The sequence below is a fragment of the Phlebotomus argentipes genome, unplaced genomic scaffold (assembly GCF_947086385.1).
Source record: "Phlebotomus argentipes unplaced genomic scaffold, Phlebotomus argentipes genome assembly scaffold_18, whole genome shotgun sequence".
NCBI lineage: Eukaryota > Metazoa > Arthropoda > Insecta > Diptera > Psychodidae > Phlebotomus > Phlebotomus argentipes.
In genome coordinates this window covers 18,338,375-18,358,719 of record NW_026776177.1, presented here as the reverse complement: position 1 = coordinate 18,358,719, position 20,345 = coordinate 18,338,375, and the positions used below count along the sequence as shown (strand labels likewise).

Here is a 20,345-nt window from a genome sequence, read left to right as displayed (position 1 = left end):
CCAAAGTGGCTTCAAAGAAGAAGCAAAAGGGGAGCAAGGAAGGTGGAAAGAAATCGTGGCAAATGCCCATCCGGCGAATGGGAAATATTTGGGAGGCACTGAACCATTGAGTTGAGAGGAGTAAATAATAGTGGTTGTGCAAAAACATGAGCGCAAAAGGTTAATTGCTGCTGGAATGACATGCCTCTCGACTGATGTCAAGCACTTTATATAAAAATTGATGCCTGCAGTAAGAATTTGAGCTGGAAAAAAGGCGACATGAAATTGATTAATAAACTTTATAGCTTATTGTTTAGATTCGCGAATAGCACCAATAAATCATTTGCGCGAGACAATCACGATTCACGTGCAACTTTGGCACCCTCTTCTGCCTTTGTGCGGTTTCTCACCTCCAGGAGCGTCAGGTGACCATCATCCAGTGAATATTTGCGCGGCTTAGTCACGCCGGAGTGAGTTTTTTGGCCACACTGATCGCCGTCTATTCGGCGCGGTGTTCCCGGAAAATTGGCGGGGTCCTCCGAGGCGCTGTGGAGAAACCGGATCCTATGGGGAGTAAATACACAATTTAATACCTTTGAGCACAGCCCGAGTGACTCACCGGCACAAATTGAAGGTGTACAAGCGTATTGAGTCTTGTCATCGCCGTCAGAGAGGCAACCATCATTGTCCGGAGGAGATTCTTGCTTGAATTATACAACAAGCGAAGATCCCCAAGCACAATCGCTAGAATATATCTCTTCCCATGTTAGCCTCTTGTACGGTAATTCTTGGTCATGATCGTTTGCTGATCTGCGAGCAAGAGCAGGGACGACGACGACCTTTCAAGGCCGAGCAGAGCATCTTCTTGGCCTTCCCCCCATCGGCCAATTGCTCAAAAAAGCCAACTCTTTTCTTCATCGCACTGTCTCTCCTCGGCCATTTCGCGCAATCCATTTAATTCTCCACCGTGCATCTCCTGCCTGTTTTTGTCTCCGCCGCCGCGCGCCACATCCTCGCGCCCAGCGGAATTTTCTCCAATTTTTCCTCACCTCATCGCCAAGTAATCACCGCAGTAAACAAATCAGCAGCAGGTTGTCTTCATTTGTGACTCCGCGTCTCTCAGTATATTGATGCTCAAATTCGAGCCGTCAGCAGCACAATGGCCAGCAGAGCCCTGAACGATGACCACGCTTCACTAAATAAAACACGATGAGCTAATCAAATGAATTAAATGTTGGCACGATCGGCAAAAAAGACGCCACGGCATTCTCTCGCTGCCTCCTCTCCGTCCAGCGCAGAACAATCACGGCAAAAAGAATCAATTCGCGCAATTTTTCCCTCCAATCATGCGCCAAACAATAAAAATCCACACCAAGTGTAATTGCATGAGGTGTAATTGGAGAATTTACCCGTCGTCCAGGACGCCACGGAGGGAATTTTAATTCAATTTCCCACATGCGCCTCATGCCAGATATTCCGAAATTATTATTGGTCTAATAAAATACAATTTATTCTCTCTTTCTGCAAATGTACAAGTCTCTCACTTAATTGTTTGTAATTCTCTCAATCTTACATGATATTCCACCCAGATGATCTCCTTTTCAACTACTCTTAATGCTAAAGAATCAGTTATCATTTATGAAAGGATAATCACTGTAAAACAATTTTCATTAATGCAAAGATGCTGAGATAATTGGAAAAGTAAAAAACAAACGCTCTCAGCGACAATTCCTGCAAAAAGACAGCGAAGATTCATTCCCAAGGGGGTGATTAGGGCGGGCAAAAAGGTGCCGATTTGGCCAATAAACTAGTCTATGGTATTCACGTACAATAGATGTTCTAAAATTAAATCCAATAAAGTAATTAAGAAGTTGTAAAATATAGCGTACAATCTCAATAACACTCAGGGAATACACATTTATCAAATATTAACATTCACTTCTCATCTGTGCAGCAAGAATATGGGAACTTATCGTATAATTATTATTTTTTCACTAAGTACCACTTGGCTAATTGCAATAGTTTAAACCAGTACTTCTATTCTGTTCAGCATCGCCTTCTTTTTTTTGTTTTATCCAACCTCTCGATCATTAAACAGAGACTTTCAGTGGTGTAAGAGTGTGTTTTTTTATATCCTTCTCTCTATCGTAAAAAATAGCACAACAACTTCACGTCACAAATACTTATACTTCCTTAAATATTCTCGTGCCTTCTCCACACACCATCCTGAACAGTGTCTCTCTTCTCGCACAGCTAGTGATCACCCCAATTATCGTGGCCAGTGATCAGAAACATCAACACAATTTAAGATCTACTTTTGCACACGAGATCTCGCTTACTCTGATCAACATCATCAACAAAGAAATCAGGGTCCCAGTCCAGCCCATTTGATAAAATCAGGCAATTCCCTGACAGGTACATCTCGTGACAGTGATTTTACGCGCAAATTTCTATCAGTTGTCAGCAGAACAACTTCTCTCACTATGTATCGTGTGCCATCTAAAAGATTGAGGAGTAGAGAAAGAGAGGAAAAAAAGCACATTTTAAACATTGCACGAAGGTCTCGACATGACGCCACCTCGTCAGGCATTGGTTATCGATTGAGTTCTGACCACTTTGAACCGTATTTAATAAGTAAAATCCTCCTGAGATTCACATTACTGCACGTTTCAATGGCAATATATTGACCACAAGTGTAGGGAAATTCCTACTATGTTTAATGAAATTCCGCATGAATTAGGCAGAACTCAATCAAAAAGCAAAACCAGGCGCAGATTGGCGCTATAGCCGAATGGCAGCGAAGATGAAAAGCTACACAGTACTCACCTCTGTCCTCGTCAATATTGTTCTTGCACAAATGCACAGCAGTCGCTAGGATTTTATCGTCATTGGACAGTGGTTCACTATTGTCATCCTCCACGGTGAACACAGATGAATTGAGAACTGAACCCTTTGTTGTAACGCACCTACAACAGAACAGGCATACACACAGATGGTTATCAAGTGCCGCTGCAGGGGCAGAATTCTGATCACACAGTGACGATATGGGTGAAAGAACACTTACTTCACGGCTGGATTTTTCGACTTGAGAAACATGAGGGCATTTTTCGACGCTTCCGCCACCATGGCCACATGCTTGGGATCGGACTTGCCGCTCACCGACACCGAGGTGGATGGGAAGATGGTGAGTGTCGGTGCCAGCGGTGTGTTAACCGTTAGCAAATTGTTGCCACTTTGAATATTTGAGCCACTCTTGGCCGCCGCGCTGCCCTTGAGTCCCCGCGATAATCCCTCCAGCTCATTCAGCACTGCAAAAAGGCGAAGAAAGTGTGATGTAGAAAACACATAGTGTCGGTGTGAATTCTAACCAATTATCATCTCAACCATTCAATTTAATCTCTCCTATGCCTCTCTCTCCTTCGCACTCCTGCCATCCTCGCACACACGCGGATCGCATTTTGGCGCGAGAGAAAGACATCTCTCTGTGTATATCTCATCTCATTTGCATATCATCAACCGCGAGCGACACCATCAACTTTTTGCGCCAACACTTCCATGTCAAGGTGCATGAGAATGTTGTGAACTATCCCTACAACTGCCCATATTAACCGTGCAGTTGCCGTGACAAATAAACCAAATGCCACTCTTCTTTCCTTCACACCCAACATATTCAATCAACACCACGCATGCAGCTATCATACTAATTTTGTCACAATTCTCTACATTTCTTCTCATTTCTGCAGAAAAATCGCGCTCAACATCCGCTCACTAGAGGCGCCACACTTCGCAGAAAAGCTCATTAGCAATCACGATAGAGGCAAAAAGACACACACATAAGCGTATCAGCAAATTTATTCGATTGCAAAAACGTGTCATCGGTTAAATATAATTTTAGGCACTTATTTTATTGAGTCAATCCATCTTCCTTCAACTCGCGCGCGCTGTTTCACCTCCAACCAATTATTCTACATCAGTCATGATTTTCAAGAGATTTCCCTCTGCCTCGCCAATGATGAGAGAATTGCCCAAGAGAAGGCAAAAAAGAAAATGCTACCAAACACACTCTTCTTCCAACTTTAAACACCCATTGTTCAATTGTAAAAATTGAGAGATTTTTTCACTCTTGACCCTTGCCTTCAGACCTTTTCATCCACTCATCACTATCGTGTAAAGTACATTTTCATGACACTTTGGGTAAATAATATAAGCCTCATTTAAAAGGTCTCACACTCTCAAGATTTCCTTTTATCCCACACTAACTTTGAACTATCCACTTGTTTATAACCCCACAAACTTTACACTTGTTCCCCTTTAAATTGAATGATCTTTCACTTTCAATCACTCACTTCGCTCAAGGTTTCTTCTCACATCACCAAAAACTTTGGGGGAGAGAGTGAGTCAGTAAGAGAAATTACACAATTGTCCCCCTTATTATCACGGTGAATATTGCATAAATTGTTTAATATTCCTCTTCATTTTACAAAATTACCCACAAAATGATAGATGTGCAATCTGGCTCTTTAAGTGTTGTGATATTTCAGTGAGAATTAGCGAAAAGAAGAACCAAAAGAGAGCTCTCGACAAAAATAGGCGCGAAAAACACAACAGCCAAAGTATACAAGACATCTTTGTCTCTACCTCGTGATAAAACATTCTCACAGGCTGTCTTTCGCACTTTGTTTCAATTTTTATTTGCCCAGCAATTTTCATAAAATCATACATAGTGTTATGAGCCTGAGAGGATGTTTGAGAAGCACAATAACCATTACCTTTGGGTCATTGATTTGTGTGTGGTGTGTTCAAATTGAGAAAAAGGATGGAGAATATTCTGTCAAATTTTCTGCTCTAGAAAGTAACTACAAGAAGAAAAAAAACGCTCCAATTGTGCCAAAAGAAGTAAACATCTCAAGATGATACCGAATCAAAACAAACATCTCAAAATTATTGAGGCATATCTCAAGAATATCTCTCTTTCTTTCTCTTGACATTCTGACTTAAGGAGACTTTTTTTTTCACCACATGAAAAAAACCATAATATTCTTGTGACTTTATATATATACATAATATAATAATATACAGAATAAATAAACGTCAATATTTACGGAACAATGTGTCATTGTCAACACAACAAGCAGAACTGTAAATCTGCGGCAAGTTTATCATCACCATATTGCATTTTATGGACATTTATATTACAACAAAATTCCCTCTTTCTTTCTCCTTTTCTCGCTCTTGACCATCTTCCACCCTCTTTCGCGAGCCACACACACACACACACACACTACTCAAATACGTCCAGAGATTCCCATCTCATCTGTATTTATATGCAAACACCTAATATTGCTCTCCCGCTCACAGTTCTTATGCGGATAATACCTTCAATGGTCAATGACACTATCGACACGAATCTATGGCGCGGTGCTCCTTTCTCCAACTCTGAATAAATCACACACAAACTCGACCAATTAGTCAATTTTTTCCACACACATTCAACTCTATGGCATTATAAGAAATTGTCACTGCTGGAGAAAAACGCCAAAACATGGCAATGGAGACAGAGATCGAGTGGACAAAAGAGGAAGATATTCTTCAAACTCACCAACAAGAGGCACCATCAGCTGATACAGTGGATGTGCATTCGCGATCGCCTGCAGTTGCTCAAGGAAGTCTATGAAGCAATTGGTGTCGGGAATTAGGAACTTGGGACGCACCTCAATGTGCACAGACACTGTGCTTTGCCGCAAAATGTCCTGCAAGAGACAGAAAAAGATACAAATACAGTCAAACAATCAAAAACAACCATCATTCTTCATCAATTAAATCATCTCTTCGTGTGATATAAACAGCAATAAAATTTACAGCCACAAATTAGCATGAATTGCTAATGGCTCTGACGAGAGTGTTGACGAATATTTTGCGGTATCGCACAGGTGAAATATCTGTTAATTAAATCAAAAATTTCTTTCAGCGCCAGTCATAAATATATTCTCCTCGAAAAATACGACACAAAGTGAAGAATTTTGGCCATCTAACTCATCTTTCCGGCTATTTCTAGCTTCACTGTGTCAATTATTTCCTTGTCGCGGAAAATTCATTGGCCTCAATTTAACTTCCGCGAAGTATATTTTAGCATATAATCAACAGTCATTTCTTTCATATCACGACTTTGATGGATTTTCGGACAATTTGGCAAAACATAGAGGCAATATTTTTTTTTTTAGCAAGACATTTTATTAATTTTCCATTTTCACTCCACTCTTTTCTTTCACCTACACCCCACGCGCCGTCTGTAATAACTCTCCCTCCACCATATCATCTATTAGGAGGATTTTTTCCTCCAATCTCTTCTAGGACACAAAATAAGATACGACAAGAATTTATCACGGCATTATCTTGACATCGCATCGTACAAATTATTTCCGTGTGACGATGACCTGGAAATAAATTCCTTGCAGTTTATGCACGTTGTGCAAATTGGCGCCTTCCAGAAAACTGACACCGACATAATTTAAGAGTGTTTGTTCCCACATCAAATTCATGCTTCGACTAACAATTTCTGCCGTCCTTTTTTTTCTCTTCTACCTCACTTTTGACTACAACTTCTTACTCGTGCGCACACATTATTCTAATGTGCTCCGTGGTGTCTTCTTTTTGCCACTCGCTATCATTTTCCCTCCTACACCTCACAGACACTCTCCATGCTCCAGGAATGCTCCTAACAATAGCATTTTTTCCTCCTCAATCCCTCTAACCCGCCTTGAGTAAAATTATTGTCGCCAAGATGACATAAAAAGGTCTTCTTGACTCTTTTTTGCTCAACACTTTGCACACACAACACCTCACCGCGTTGACAAAGTTGCACACACGCTTTATTACAACATAATTCTCTTCTCTCTCTCTGCCTTTTGTTGTGTGTGATTATAAAAGAAAGGCAGAGAAGAGATAACCATGCCAGTGAGCAAACTGCACTGTTAAAGCCACTTCTTGGCGATTTATGTTATTTTAAATTCACACCTCAATTCAAGACGCGAATGCGTTTTTAATATTCCATATAAGACATTAACACAGAAAGTGTGTTAAATTTTGAACTGGATGATGTGCAGTCAGAATACTAAATAATATTGTATCCACGGAATCTCTCATATATGATAAAATTATAATGCAAAAATGTGGTATTCACATGAAAGTTTTCCACCTTTCTTCTTCTTTTTCTTCTGTGCTGTGCAAAAAGAACCGAACGCACAACGAGTTACTTATTAAGACTAGTCAGCAATGTATGATGCTTTAACCACCGTCAGGCGCTTGAGAATCATTCTAAAAATTGTTGAATGATTCTCTACGATTACTTCTCCCCACAGAGAACGTTTTTATTGCTCTAGAATTGATTGAAAACATATTTCCATAGATGGCGAGAAAAAAGCTCATGAGAAAAATAGAGATAGAAATAATCAAGAAGAATCTAAAACAAAAACGGCAATTTGAAATTTTCGATAGAATTACACTCTGCATATTCCCCACAACTCATCCATACAAGAGTGGCAAAACAGCGGCACAGCGGGAGTTGCCAATGAAACTTCGACGGTGTGCGTTTAAATGAATAAAAATTGAAATGGAGGGGCAAATAATTGCCACAAGAAGTAATTATATAGTCCCGCTCTTCCATCAAACTCCTGTATGGCCAACATACCTGTAATCTCTGATTGTGTCGCTCCTGCATCTTCTGACTACGCTCCAATTCATCCTTGCGACGCAACAGGCTCCTTATCTCAGCTGCGTTGTCTGCACAATTCGGCAGACTGTCCAATTTGCTGCCAACACTGAACTCCTCCTTATCACCCATCATCGTCACATCATTTGAACAAGTCTTCTCAGCATCACACACTTCCACCTTCGCCTGATTGTCGCCCGTGTGCGTCTCATTATCATCCTCGTCGCTGAAGCTCTCAACCAGCATCTCTGAATCGGACTGTCAGGTTCAAAGACAGAAAAAAACGAGCACGTCAAGAGACAAACTTGAATTTCACTATCAATATGAAAGAAATAATCCTCCACCGAGACGCAGACACACACTCTAAAATTATCTCCACCTCTCAGGCGACTTAATTAAGAGAAAAATATATAATTTCACGGAGGATTCTCTCTCAGTGCTTTTGTACTAAAATATTGATTTATGCACTGAGAATCATAATTAAAAGATTAAATTGCCATTTAAAGCAAAGTCTCATTTAATATTTATGTATACCAAGATAGAACGGTCCGCCCTACGTGTGAATTTTCGTCAGAGCTGTACGACTTATTAGATCAAAGATAAAGAATACAATGAAACCAGAGTTTAATAAAGACGATAAATTCTGTGTTCTTATAATCATGCCTGACCTTAACATCTTTCAAAGTCCACAGAGTGTTAAGTGAAGTGTGTAAAACCCTTATGATATCTACACAGACCCCCAATTAGGCACTTCAACTCCCCGAGGGACACAAAAAGACCACCGCGAAACTCACCTCGTCTGTTCTATTCTGCACCACACTTATGTATTCAGTCGTGCCATCTTCGCAAGTGACTTTTTTCAGCACGGGCGGTTCGCAAGAGCACAAATAATCTGTGCCAACAAATAAAATCTTCTGCAAACGCAAGGCATTCTGCAAAGAAGCAACCACAGATCAAATGCATTAAATTATAATTATAAATACAAAAAATATATATTTCTTTCTGCTGAGATACAGAAAATTGAGACCTCACCTGAGCTGATTCAATATCATTGTCCCTGTGACAAAAAATCTCCTCAGGAGCATCGTAGATGAGTGGTGTGAAACCGGCTAAAGCTATATCTTCCTGCAGACGCACAATCTCGTAATCTGACGTGAAAAGAGAGCGAGAGACAAATTGAAATGTTGCTTTTTGGATGTTAACTGATTCTTTCTTTTTTCGGCACTCACCGGTTTTTCTCTCGGTGGATAGAATATCACGATTAATGTCTACATCCTCGAGGATCATCACCAAAGAGGCCAATTTCGACCACGGATCGTGACTTGTGCTGGAACTAGAAAATATCACATGTTAGAAGCATCCTGGTTGGATGGTGTGGAAAATGAAAGTGAAAACAGATAATTACCCAAGTTTGTAGTCAGAACAAGTGGGTGGCGGATTCCATACGATGTGATGACACAGCAACCAGTCACACCAAACCTACAATAACATTCCAAAATAGTGATATTTGCGAGAGAGGAGCAAAAAAGCCAATTAAGTGTTGTTTTCTTCGTGAAAAAATTCACCCGAAAAAGCACACAGAGATTGATAAATTTCCTCCCATAAAGGTTAATCCAGTGTTAAAATAAAATTACTCTCTGGGTGTGATTCTCATATCTTGACTTCATCAGAAATCAGTGTATATACTCTCTTGATGAACAGTAAGGCAAATGGGGGGGAATGAGCAGAAGCGTGGCTTTTGGATGAAGAGACGAGACATATTAATAAAAGACAACCTTCAGGTTACTTAATAAATTCAACGATGAATATTATGAAAGAAGAGAGACAAATAAAAGAAATTTTTATAGTATCTCCCCAAGCGAGAGACTTCATGAAGTGCACAGAGGAAAAAAGCCAAATCGACTTCCTCTCTCACTCGCTACAAATTCCCTGCCATACTTCTTTTGGAAATCGCAAGCAAGAACGTTTTCCTCAATATAAATATTAATTAATTGACAAGAGTGATAACAATCTTTATAGCCATTTGTTTTGGGGCAGAAAAGCACAAGTGAAGTTGATGAGAAACTCACCTTAATCGACGGCAGCATAACGCGAGCATCCTCGTTTAGCACTAAAAGCTTCTTGCCATTCTTACTGTTCTCACACTCTTTCGTCGTCATCGCTCTCCATGCTTCTCCATGCCTTATTTTATATCAAGTCAAAAGAATCAATTACCAAATGTTACTTTTTTCCTATTTCTCAATATTGCATATTTTATATGTTGAGAGAAAAAAAAAATTGCAGGAAGACTCACTCATTCTTGATACTGTTGCTCTTTCCCGTCGCCGTGGGAAGAATATTCTCCCCATCAAGAGTAATTACTGGTCCAAACACTTGACGACTCCCACTTGTTGTGCACGGTGTCGATCCCGGTGATAGAGTCTCCCTGATTATCGTCACGAAACGTTCAAGCATTATACCAAACATTATCAGAGCAATTGAAATTGCACACTCTTGTATTTCAGATCGTCCTCCGGGCGCTATTGATGGATCTGCAATGAGATAGGGCAGAAGTGCAAGTTAACATTTTGATTGACACTAATAAGTCTCTCATCTTCAGCTAAATTGTTGAGAAGATGCGCGCAAATATTCACGCATTCAGACACCTGAGATGCCAAGGGATGCCTCCAGTGTGGCGGCATGCAAAAAACGCAGGCATTCTTTATTGAAAATTGAGCAAAATGTTGCAAGTTAAGCACAAGATGAATTCACTTAAGGCAGTATAACAATAAAATATCCATTAAATCTTTCTATAAATGCACACTTGGCACAATATTTACACGATCACAGCAATCAACAATTATTCTGTAAACTGTTTACATTTGCTCTCAATTGGAGGAAAGTAACAATTTCAGCAAATAAGCTACTCCTCCTCCTGAATGTCAGTGAAGAATTTGGGTTTGGAGAATTCTTCTGCCACTCCTTATACAATTAATCCATCCCAAGATGAAACTGTAATTATTAACACGAGTGTTTTTATTCCTAGCATCAGCATAAATTGTATTTATTTCGCGAATGTGCTGTTCGAGATTAAACCAAAAAGGAGAAAAAACAACAGGAGAGCACTAATAACAATAATCAAACAAATAGCTCTCTAACTATGCCACATATTACACCACATCGCATCCATCCATTTGTCTCAGGCCATCACACACAGCTCCCCATCATCTGACTCCATCCATCTATTCACCAGTTCATCCAGCAGCGCGCAGTCGGCTGAGAAAAAAGTTCCAAACGCCCGGCAAATCAGCCTTGGCAAGGTCACTGAACGACGCTACACACACAAAGTAGCGTGCCAAATGAATAATAGATTGGTCACATTGTACCTTACAAATTGAGTACGAAATTCCACGTAGTGTGTAAAACCGCCTCAACATATTTATATACACACCAACCATAAATTGATTTTTCCTCGTCAATGGCATCACCGCATGGCGATGCATTGGCCCGAGAGACGCCCAAAAAATTCGCGAGCGTGGCAATAAAAATATTTTAACAAAACTCCACCTATCAACAGTATCGACAGTGAAAGAGTAAGGCAAAAACAGACGCTTCACTCACAGCATTGACATTTTAACTCCTTGTACAATTTGGCGCCTAATCGTCATCTCACATTGCTCACCGACTACTTGTGAGTATTTATCGCTCTTGACCTCAACATGTGTCTATTTTTTCAGCCATCTTTGCGATACTTCCTAAAAATTACGCGATTTATCCATTGGTCTTCAAGTGAAATAGAGAGAAGAAGAAAAAAACAATCCAAAAGAATTTATGTACAAATACACCTAAGGAGTCAAATTAACTGACAAACATATTACATTCAACATAGCGAAGGAAAATATTTGCCATATTAAAGACGCGAGGTATTTTTCGGATCTTATGATTATACTGTTGGCGATTATTCGGATTGACTGGTTTAACAAAAGACGGAAGTGATCATCACATGAGATATTCTGTTGATTTATCACCCAAGCCAAGTGTGAAAAAAGGCCATAATAAAGGCAAAACCGACCAAATACAGAAGATTCCAACACTGCAACAAGGCACGAACCCGCAAATCTTACAGCTCTCAAACATCAAACAACCTCAACATTCTCCATCAGCATCTACTAAATTAGTTAATGTGCTGGAAACATTCATGAAAACTGGTTGAAATGAAGAAGTGGAGCTGGTTGAGAATCTACACAGCTTAGAGAGATGATATTTACCCTAGAAAAAAGGAGTGAAAGATAGGGCAAAAAAGACCTCGGCGACACCTCTTACAAGTTTTCTCTTCTGACTCATCTATAAATAGAAATGTTTAAGCTATCAATTACTCGATTTAATGGATGCGAATATGTGCAACTTTCAGGTAAACATCACTGCACGAGTGCAGCAGAAAGTTCTAAACTTTACGATTTCGCTGCAAGGAAATTAGCAAGACGAATGGTGGCAAGAGAGAGTGTGTGTGAGTGTTTGTGTCTTCTAAATCCAATAAAATATGCCACTGCAGTGTTGAATCAATAAATTAAAGGTAATTGATCAAATTAATCAACATTGCACCTCATATTTCTTTCCACAGCCTCAATAGACAAGCAACACTGTTGACTCTCTGCATTTCACTGAAAGAAATTGTCAAGATATTTCTCATGATTGGAATGTAAGTTTAATTAAAAATTCCCCCAAGATCACCACAAAATCACCCTTGATCGATCAAAAGACGATCTCTTAAGCTAATCTCACTCCGAAAGACGCCGCATAAGCCTGACTCTCATCACTCATCAGCAGCAAAGACGTGCTGTTGTTTGTCTGATCTTCACAAATGAAGAAGATCACGCTACTGAGTGATATAGAAGGAGTGAGTAAATTACTATAACTGCTTCACCACACGATCTTGTGTTTTGTTGCACCATCATCATCATAATCAATGCATTTGTCCCTTGTGTGTTGTCATGGCAAATTCATTCCGCGAGAGAAAGATTCTATTTATACTTATAAATCGATCGAGAGGAGCTCCAGCGGCGAGTCCCTTCGCCTCCCCCCTCGCCAACCCTTCTGCTGCTCCACACACTTTTCACGATAAAGTGCATGAGCAGAAGAAGTGCGAGTGTATCTTAAAATAGCAACAAACGAGAGAAGATCGAGGCGCCTAAGATCGAATGGAATTTATATAAAGTGGCGCCAATAGTTGACTTGCAGCGAAGGCGAAGAGAAGTGTGGCGAGAGAAGTTGCAACCATCAACTATCCCCCCATATCCTAAAAGGAATGATGTGAGAAGGTATAGGAGCTGCAAGAGATGGCAAAGGCAGGTTAATCGCCAGCAACACATGGGCTATATTTGTTGCTTCCTCCCGGACACTTCTCGCAAGACAACAAACTCCCTCCGCACGCCTCGTCTCGGTCCAGAGGTATTTATTATAATTAAATAAAATGAGAGGAAATTGAAAATAGCAGAAACCGTTCAGCACAAACACCACCGTCGCTGTCCATCTAATGACATGGACAAATTTCACCTCATGCCAGCCCCTCGCGTAGCGCGATATCGAACAGTTACATTGAGACATCGTCCAATTGTCTCAATCACCTGTCTCGATAAATAAATTAACTTATTTTATGAGCACACAGAGATCTTCTTCACCATCATTGCGAGTGGCCGAGAGGATGGGGAGATAGAGACAACTAAAAAGCAACCAGACAACAGAGAGGATCAACAATCAAATTCAACATTCAATCAATGGCACCAGCAATCAACCCAATCATCATCACTCCGTCGACGTTTCGCCATCTCTTGCCACTTTTTTACGATCATCCTCACTTTTCAGAAAATTTCCAAAGCAACAAACAACCAAAAGCACAAGAGGTCACAGCGTCAAAGAAGTGCAATGTTCTTATCGACCTTGAAACAGCCTTGCCAATATAATTTTCCAACATCTCTTCTTCTCGTGTTGCTCATTTTTCTCCCAGCACACAACATAATGGTGTGTGAATATTTCTATCACATCCTCCTTTTCCTTTGCATGATCTCCTCTCTTTTTCTCTCGCGATCAAGCAAAGAGGTGACTTTTTTTCAGCACCCAAGCACCATCACAAATGTATACACTGTGCAATGTAATGAATTGAGAAAATCTGCCCTCTCCGCACCATAGCAAATACACCGCGTGGAATCTCTCAGAGGGACAAAGAGAATGGCGATAAAATTTTATCTCCCCTTTTGCAAACAACCATCAAGCGAATACTTCTTCAGCTGATCGATCAAACAAGTGAAGATCACTCATTGCCAAGATCACCCAGAAATCAATCATCATCTTAATGCCCTACGATTTCACATTTAATTCCTCGAATAATTTATTAATTTGTAACTGATATCGCACGCTTTGTCAACCCCAAGAGTAGGTATTCCCATCATTTTGCCACATTGCACATAACTCAGCATCATTATAGGCATATCGTGTGCGGATTGTTATTGCATCGCATTCTTTCCCAACTCCTTTCTGCGGCGCATCTTTTTTGGTACACCACACACTCCCTTCATTAAGCTCATTTCTCGCCGCACGACAAAAAGATGATCATCAAATAGCCATCATACACAGAGCATGGCGCGCTCTTTAAAAATTTATTCATCACTTAATTGCCACACACCACAGCGCCAAGAGACGCGCACATTATATTCCTTTTAATACAAATAAAATTCAAATACTGTCGTTATCATCATCATAGTTGAATTAAATTCACAAAGTCGCGAATGTGTTAATAAATAAGAAACAATAAAAATAACATCATAATATACTTCTTCATCCAACAAGCGGCGCGGTTTTCGGTCAAGATGGGAAAAATGAGCAACAGAGGGGGTGAATTAATGCGCATTAATTAGGTAAATTGACTCTAAACATACAGAAAAATTAATATTTATCTGAACAACACAAACCGCCGCAGAATAATGATGTCCATGATTTTATTTGCTGCATAAAAATCGTCTGGTTTTTGTAACTTGAGCTCAAATGAGTGTTTCAAAAAAAAATGCCGCACACACAAATACTATTCTTTAAACGTTACATTTTTGTGTTGAAATTAGAATTAATAATACTTGGCAAAACATCCCTTCCCCTTCTCAATTCACACACACACACACAGAAGACAAATTTTCCCATAATCTGAAATGTGAAATTAATGCAGATCATGGCAAAAAAAACTCACCTCTGAGCTGAGTACAGTCGATGGCAAACATATTGAGTGCTGCCAGTTGCAAAAGACGCAACGATGTGATGGGAATTGGTGAGATCCGGAAAAGAGCCCGAAATTCTCTTAGCATTTGGACAGCGCATTGAGTGAAAGATTCCATGCCGATCTTCGTAATCAATTTGCCATGGACATGCAAGTAACTCGTAATGAATCGCTTATTCAGCTGCACAAGGGAAGAGAGGAAAGAACAAAAAGGTCCACCTTCAATCATCTGCACATAATTAGCCGAGCGGAAATTTTGCAACTCACCTCAATGGACTCCAAATTCTCGAGTTCCTCCTCTTCACTCGTGTCACCACTGCGATTGGCGGCCGGATCAAGAGGAGAAGTCCGATGGATTCTTCGACCACCCTCAGGATGCACCCAAGTTTCACGCCTCAGCGGCCCACCAAATCGATGCTCCTTCTCCTTTAGCCTCAGACGATTCTTCTCCTCCCGCTTCTTCTGGCTATTCTCATACTACAAAGTGCGAAAAAGTGAAGCAATGTGAGTTGCAACCGTGATTAATTTGATGAAAAATCAAACATTACGTTATTTTTAGCTTATAAATTGACACGAATTCATCTTCTCAACACATCTCTCTGTGTGAGAGGAGGATTCCAATTGACTCACACACAATTTAATTTAATACTCCGTCAAGGTTTTGTGTATCTTTCAAATTATACAAATTAAATACACGCACAGTAGAAATAAAAACCATGATAAATATTTAATTTTCCACTGAATTTCAGTGTAAAATGCCTGAAAGTAAAAGTGTCATGACACTTACCAAAAATTTGTGCTGTTTTTTCGCACACAAATATTATTCCCAATGATAGCAGTAACAGTAGAAATAGAGAAATCCATTAATTGCCATTTATGTTTCAGCAAATTTCAATAAACCATGAAACCACTTTAACAAACATCTTCTTTACTATATGTCAAAACTAGTGATCCGGAACCATGCGAACATTATCAGACTCTTCTGCACTACACAATCATCCCACCTCATAAATAAATCAATATCAATTTTGAGTAAACAAATTGGCTAAATTAGATAATACAGTGAAATTTAGAGACTGACTCAGAGAATGAAAAGAAGGAGAGAAAAAAAACATCCATGAGCACTAGCGAAAAAACCGCGAAGCAATCAAAATTCTATCAAACCTTATTCACATTCGCATTCATTCCTCTTAAACGGATTTTATTCAACTCCCATTCCGAGGGGCTTCTCGCTCGCAGATTTATTCAAGTCTTTCGTGCTTTTGATTATTGATTAAGAGTGAAAAATTGCTCAACAGTAGCAACAAAGATAACACGTACTAAATTGGGATTTTACTTAAATGCTGATGAAATTTAATTAAGCTTTTATGCGAAAAACGTGTTTCTTTTTCCTCACTTTAGCATAAGAAGTGAAAGATTCAATCAATTTTCACTAACATTCACATAAAAGAATACCACAATTCTAATAGAGAGCGATAATTTGGTAATTAATGAGTTTCTTTTTATCTTATTAAGCATTCTTGTGCGAATGAACTTTTTCTAAAATATATGGTGTGCACACAATCACGATCACATACTGTGACCAAAAATCTCACCTTCTTTCGTGTCTCATCAAATAGCGCCAGGAGACTCTCTCTAGCAGACTTGAATGGATTTGATGACATCAGGCTCCTCATATAGTAATACACAGCATCCACTTTTCGCTTCTGCAAAGCAAAAAGGAGTCATTATCGATTCAATTATGCTATTGTTGCAAGTCTGATCAACTGACCGAGTAGATGGAAAGCACTGCTAGTTGATTGTACGGCCTTCCATTGCTTGGCATAATCTGCTGCGCCTTCATGTACCACTGACGAGCCTGTCCATAGCCACTGGTCTCCAGAATCTGCTCCCGATATCGCGCCAAATCGCCCAGGTAGAGCAGAAGCTTTTGCGCCGACACAAGCGCCAAACTAACCATCTTGAGTCCCTTCGACATAGCGCCAGCATTCACACCCACAAAGTTATCCACAAGAAAGTTATACTTCTGCTCTAGGGTGCGAAGCAATTTCTCAAAAAATCCACTCCCCTCGTTAATCAACTCAAGACATTTCCCCTTGTAGAACGCCCTTCCAGCCTCACTTGTGTCCTCAGCATGGAATTTCCTCAGCATCTCAATGGTATTGTAGTACAGCAATTTCCAAATATGTTGCTCAACATTGCACTGTTGACAGAACTTCAGTTCACGAGTGAGAAATTCTTCGAGAAGCTGCTTCAGGCATAATCGATTGAGTGTAAATGTTTCCCATTCCTTGAACAGCACCCCATTCACCATAAGCTCCTGAATTTGCTGGTCAGTTTGCACGAGAGTATCGATCAAATCATAATTGTGCACTTGTCTATACACCTCAGATGTGGGATCATACCACACAGGATAGGCATTGCTAGTGTAGAACTTATCACCTGCATATTGGCACGCATCCAGGACGGAATAATTGTCCGCTGTGTGATTTATTGCATCTGGTGGAGTGTAATTTCTCCCCTGACTTGCCGTCACCACGATCGGTTGATTGGGATTCTTAGGATCGAACAGTGTTTTTGGCTGTGCTGCACTCCGTGGAGTCTCTCTCTTTCCACCCTGTGGCAAGATAATCATTCCCGGCTTCGACGTTTTCTCACTATCAATATTGAGTGTGCTTATTTGATTAGAGATATTCTTAAATTCATCATCCAAGTTGATTTCTCGACGCCAATTTGTCGGATCACGAATGCTGTGCAAACTCTCCTGCGATGTCCTCATGAAATGCGCCTCTGCACTGTTATCTCGGCTGGACCAGGAATTCCTGTTCTTCCTCCTGTTCTTACTGCGATTTCGCGAGCCTTCACGCCCACCAGCTCGCTCTGTGCTCGCCTCTCGCGACACACTGTCATAGCTATTCTTTCGCGATCTGTTGTAATGCGATCGCTGGCGATATCCCCGCTCCTGGCTCGTCTCTCGACTTCCCGACACCGAGCCCTGACTGTTTCGTCGGTTGGTATACGTTGGCACCTTGAACACAGGTTGTTGCTGATTGCTAAAGGTGTCCTGTTCCTTCGGCGCTACATTGCCAGAGTTTCTCGTACTAAAAGCAACGGACAAAAGACATAGATATTAAATACCTGTCAATCAACATCCTTAGAAACTTACTTGGCTAATTTACTCTTTTTCTTGCGACCACCACCTCTTTATTAGTTACGATTGCAGCAGAGAAAAGCAGTTAGTACTGTCTAATCTGTCTAGGAAGGTTAATTTTTAGCCAACGAAATCAGGAATACTCACTTTCTGCCGCGACGCTTGTTAGGCTTCAATTGTTGCTCTTGCGGAGCTTGTGCATTCTGCATCTTTGCATTCTCCACATTCTCCATTTCAGTCGCCCAATCCTGCAAACACAGTAAATTGATAAAGATAATCACCTCAAACACTTTACCCTTAACTACACTCACCAATTGCGGAATTGCCGTTGTATTGAATGACATTAGAGGTTCAGGCTTCTTTTTCGGCTCCTCCACGATCTTCTCCACATTCTCCCTTCCGTGTCCCTTTCCACCCATTCTTCCATGACGATTCCTCACCGGCGATCGCGGTTCCTCGATTTGTCTCTGCGGAAATCGCTGCGCACGCTGTTCACTTTCCTCATTTCCCCACCGACGACCGTGATTTCTCTCCTCATCCCTTTCGAAAGTCCTTTGATTCAGTCTGTCGCTTAGCTTTGGCTTGCCACGAGTCACTTCTGAGCTGCGACTTCTTGAGCGAGTGTTGTCCAGAGTCACGTCGGAATCCTTCCTCTGACGGCCTCTGCCTCCCCGCGGCGGCATGGGGAGCGTCTGAGACCAGTTGGAAGCATTCGGAGTCTGATGATTGCCACCGCAGAACACAATTGATCGCCCATCCCAGTCATTAGTCTCAGGCGGAGGGTTGGCATGCGTAGGCGGAGCTGGATTGAGCAGATCTAGAGGTAGACCATTCTCCTGTAGGTATTTCTTCTGAAACCGCGGCGGCAGAGACTCTATATTAGGCGGCAGTCGCGTAATAGGTCCTATAGGAGCCTTTTCGGCCGCCGCAGAATTTCTCCTACCAGACGGAGGTTTCTTATTGGGCTCTCTCACCGCCAAATTGGGCTCCACACTGCGCGTATCTCTCTCTTTGGCGCCATGGTAGTAATTTGGCAGTGACTGCGGAACAACTCGAGGTTCTGACGCTTGACGAACTTGACGCTGATTGCTTCCGTAGTTTTCCTGAACTTTCCCACCACGATTGTATCCAGGATTGGAGTTTCCACTACTGGAACCACTCTGGCGTTGGTGGTTTCGCTGGAAATTCCCTCGCTGAGAGTTCTGTTTTCCCCTCGGTTCACCTTCGTCCTGGAAATCCCCTCTAGGCGTGGGAGTTTTCCTTCCGTCACCCATCGAATCCGTCGGGTCATCGCGAAAATCGCCTCGGAACTGCTCTTGCTGCTGCTTTGGAATATAAAATTGCTGCTCTGGCTTCCTATTCCGTCTGCCGCCACCGTGGGAACTCCTCTCATTGCCTTCCTTCTCCGGGAAATAATCACTTCCGGCCCGTCTGAAGTTTGAGGATTCATCTGAAAGTTGGGAATATGTATTGCAAGACGCCCGCTTGACTACTTTCTCTGTGGCATATACCTTTGCGATGGTGTAATCGCCCACGATTGCGGCCCACAGAGTGATTTGGCTGATCCATTGAGCTATTGTCTTCTACGTCTGGAAGGAGGAATAAACAAATAGCACAACTTTTTGCTGACTGCGCAAAATTCACGAAAGGGAGAAATCGCTTGCCAGTTTTCAAAGCATCAGCACCTCATTCTCACTCACTGGGAACAAAATCACGCAAATACCACAATTCCAGGAATCCCTTGCCTTTTCTATCCACTCTTGGAGTCTTTTGTTTGCCCCACACAAAGTGACTGTCAAACACTCCCCGACTTTCGCAGCTCTCCCTCAGAGCGAAGTTTCCCGGGAGCCGCAGAAAGTACTCCCACCGCTAGATCAACCACCCACGCATTGTTTACGCAATCATATTAATCACAAATATAAATAAATTAATCAATTTGAGAGATTTTGCGAAGATTCCCCGCACGAGTGAGGTTAGGTGGATTCCGAGGGCTTTTCCGCGGGCACAGCAACCCCCAAACAAGCATCCTCCGCGCTCACCATATGCTCCTCACGTGTGGGCAGCTTTTCACACTGAGACTGATTCACTATTTCTGTAATTTCACCTGGAAAAGTGCACTTTTCACACACTCGCGTTCTGAAGAGAGAATAAAAATAGACAGCCACCAAAACTGAGCAAAGCGCGCTCTTGCGGGCATCTCTGTCCATTCGCGACACACTTCACACCGTCGGATTTCTTGAAAATTCAAACAGCAACATGTGGTCAGC

General features: G+C 41.3%; 1 protein-coding gene across 3 annotated transcripts; it reads right to left on the bottom strand.

The window, feature by feature from the left end:
* Nucleotides 1-1,461: 1,461 nt before the first annotated feature.
* LOC132260102 (telomerase-binding protein EST1A) lies at nt 1,462-20,239 on the bottom strand. 3 transcript variants are annotated; one of them, XM_059758031.1, is made up of 20 exons: nt 20,118-20,239; nt 19,590-19,667; nt 18,390-19,528; nt 18,226-18,326; nt 18,094-18,129; nt 16,699-18,028; nt 16,523-16,633; nt 15,195-15,404; nt 14,901-15,108; nt 9,981-10,218; nt 9,757-9,868; nt 9,093-9,166; nt 8,917-9,020; nt 8,720-8,835; nt 8,482-8,619; nt 7,667-7,945; nt 5,579-5,729; nt 3,044-3,287; nt 2,806-2,945; nt 1,462-2,478 (listed from the first exon to the last, which is right to left on the bottom strand). In XM_059758031.1, exons 2-20 carry the CDS (start codon nt 19,645-19,647, stop codon nt 2,345-2,347), a joined length of 4,923 nt encoding a protein of 1,640 aa, XP_059614014.1. In that variant the 5' UTR covers nt 19,648-19,667; nt 20,118-20,239; the 3' UTR covers nt 1,462-2,344. The 3 variants fall into 3 exon arrangements, with proteins under 3 accessions (XP_059614014.1, XP_059614016.1, XP_059614017.1); XM_059758033.1 differs by lacking the exon at nt 18,094-18,129; XM_059758034.1 differs by lacking the exons at nt 1,462-2,478; nt 2,806-2,945; nt 3,044-3,287 and adding an exon at nt 5,133-5,498.
* Nucleotides 20,240-20,345: the final 106 nt, after the last annotated feature.

Coding starts and splice junctions, on each gene's coding strand:
- LOC132260102 (XM_059758031.1), bottom strand. CDS start 19,647: ATGGATCAGCCAAATCACTCTGTGGGCCGCAATCGTGGGCGATTACAC. Junction 16,634..16,698: donor CAGTGCTTTCCATCTACTCG/GTCAGTTGATCA, acceptor TTTGCTTTGCAG/AAGCGAAAAGTGGATGCTGT. Junction 9,167..9,756: donor TTATGCTGCCGTCGATTAAG/GTGAGTTTCTCA, acceptor ATGTTATTGTAG/GTTTGGTGTGACTGGTTGCT.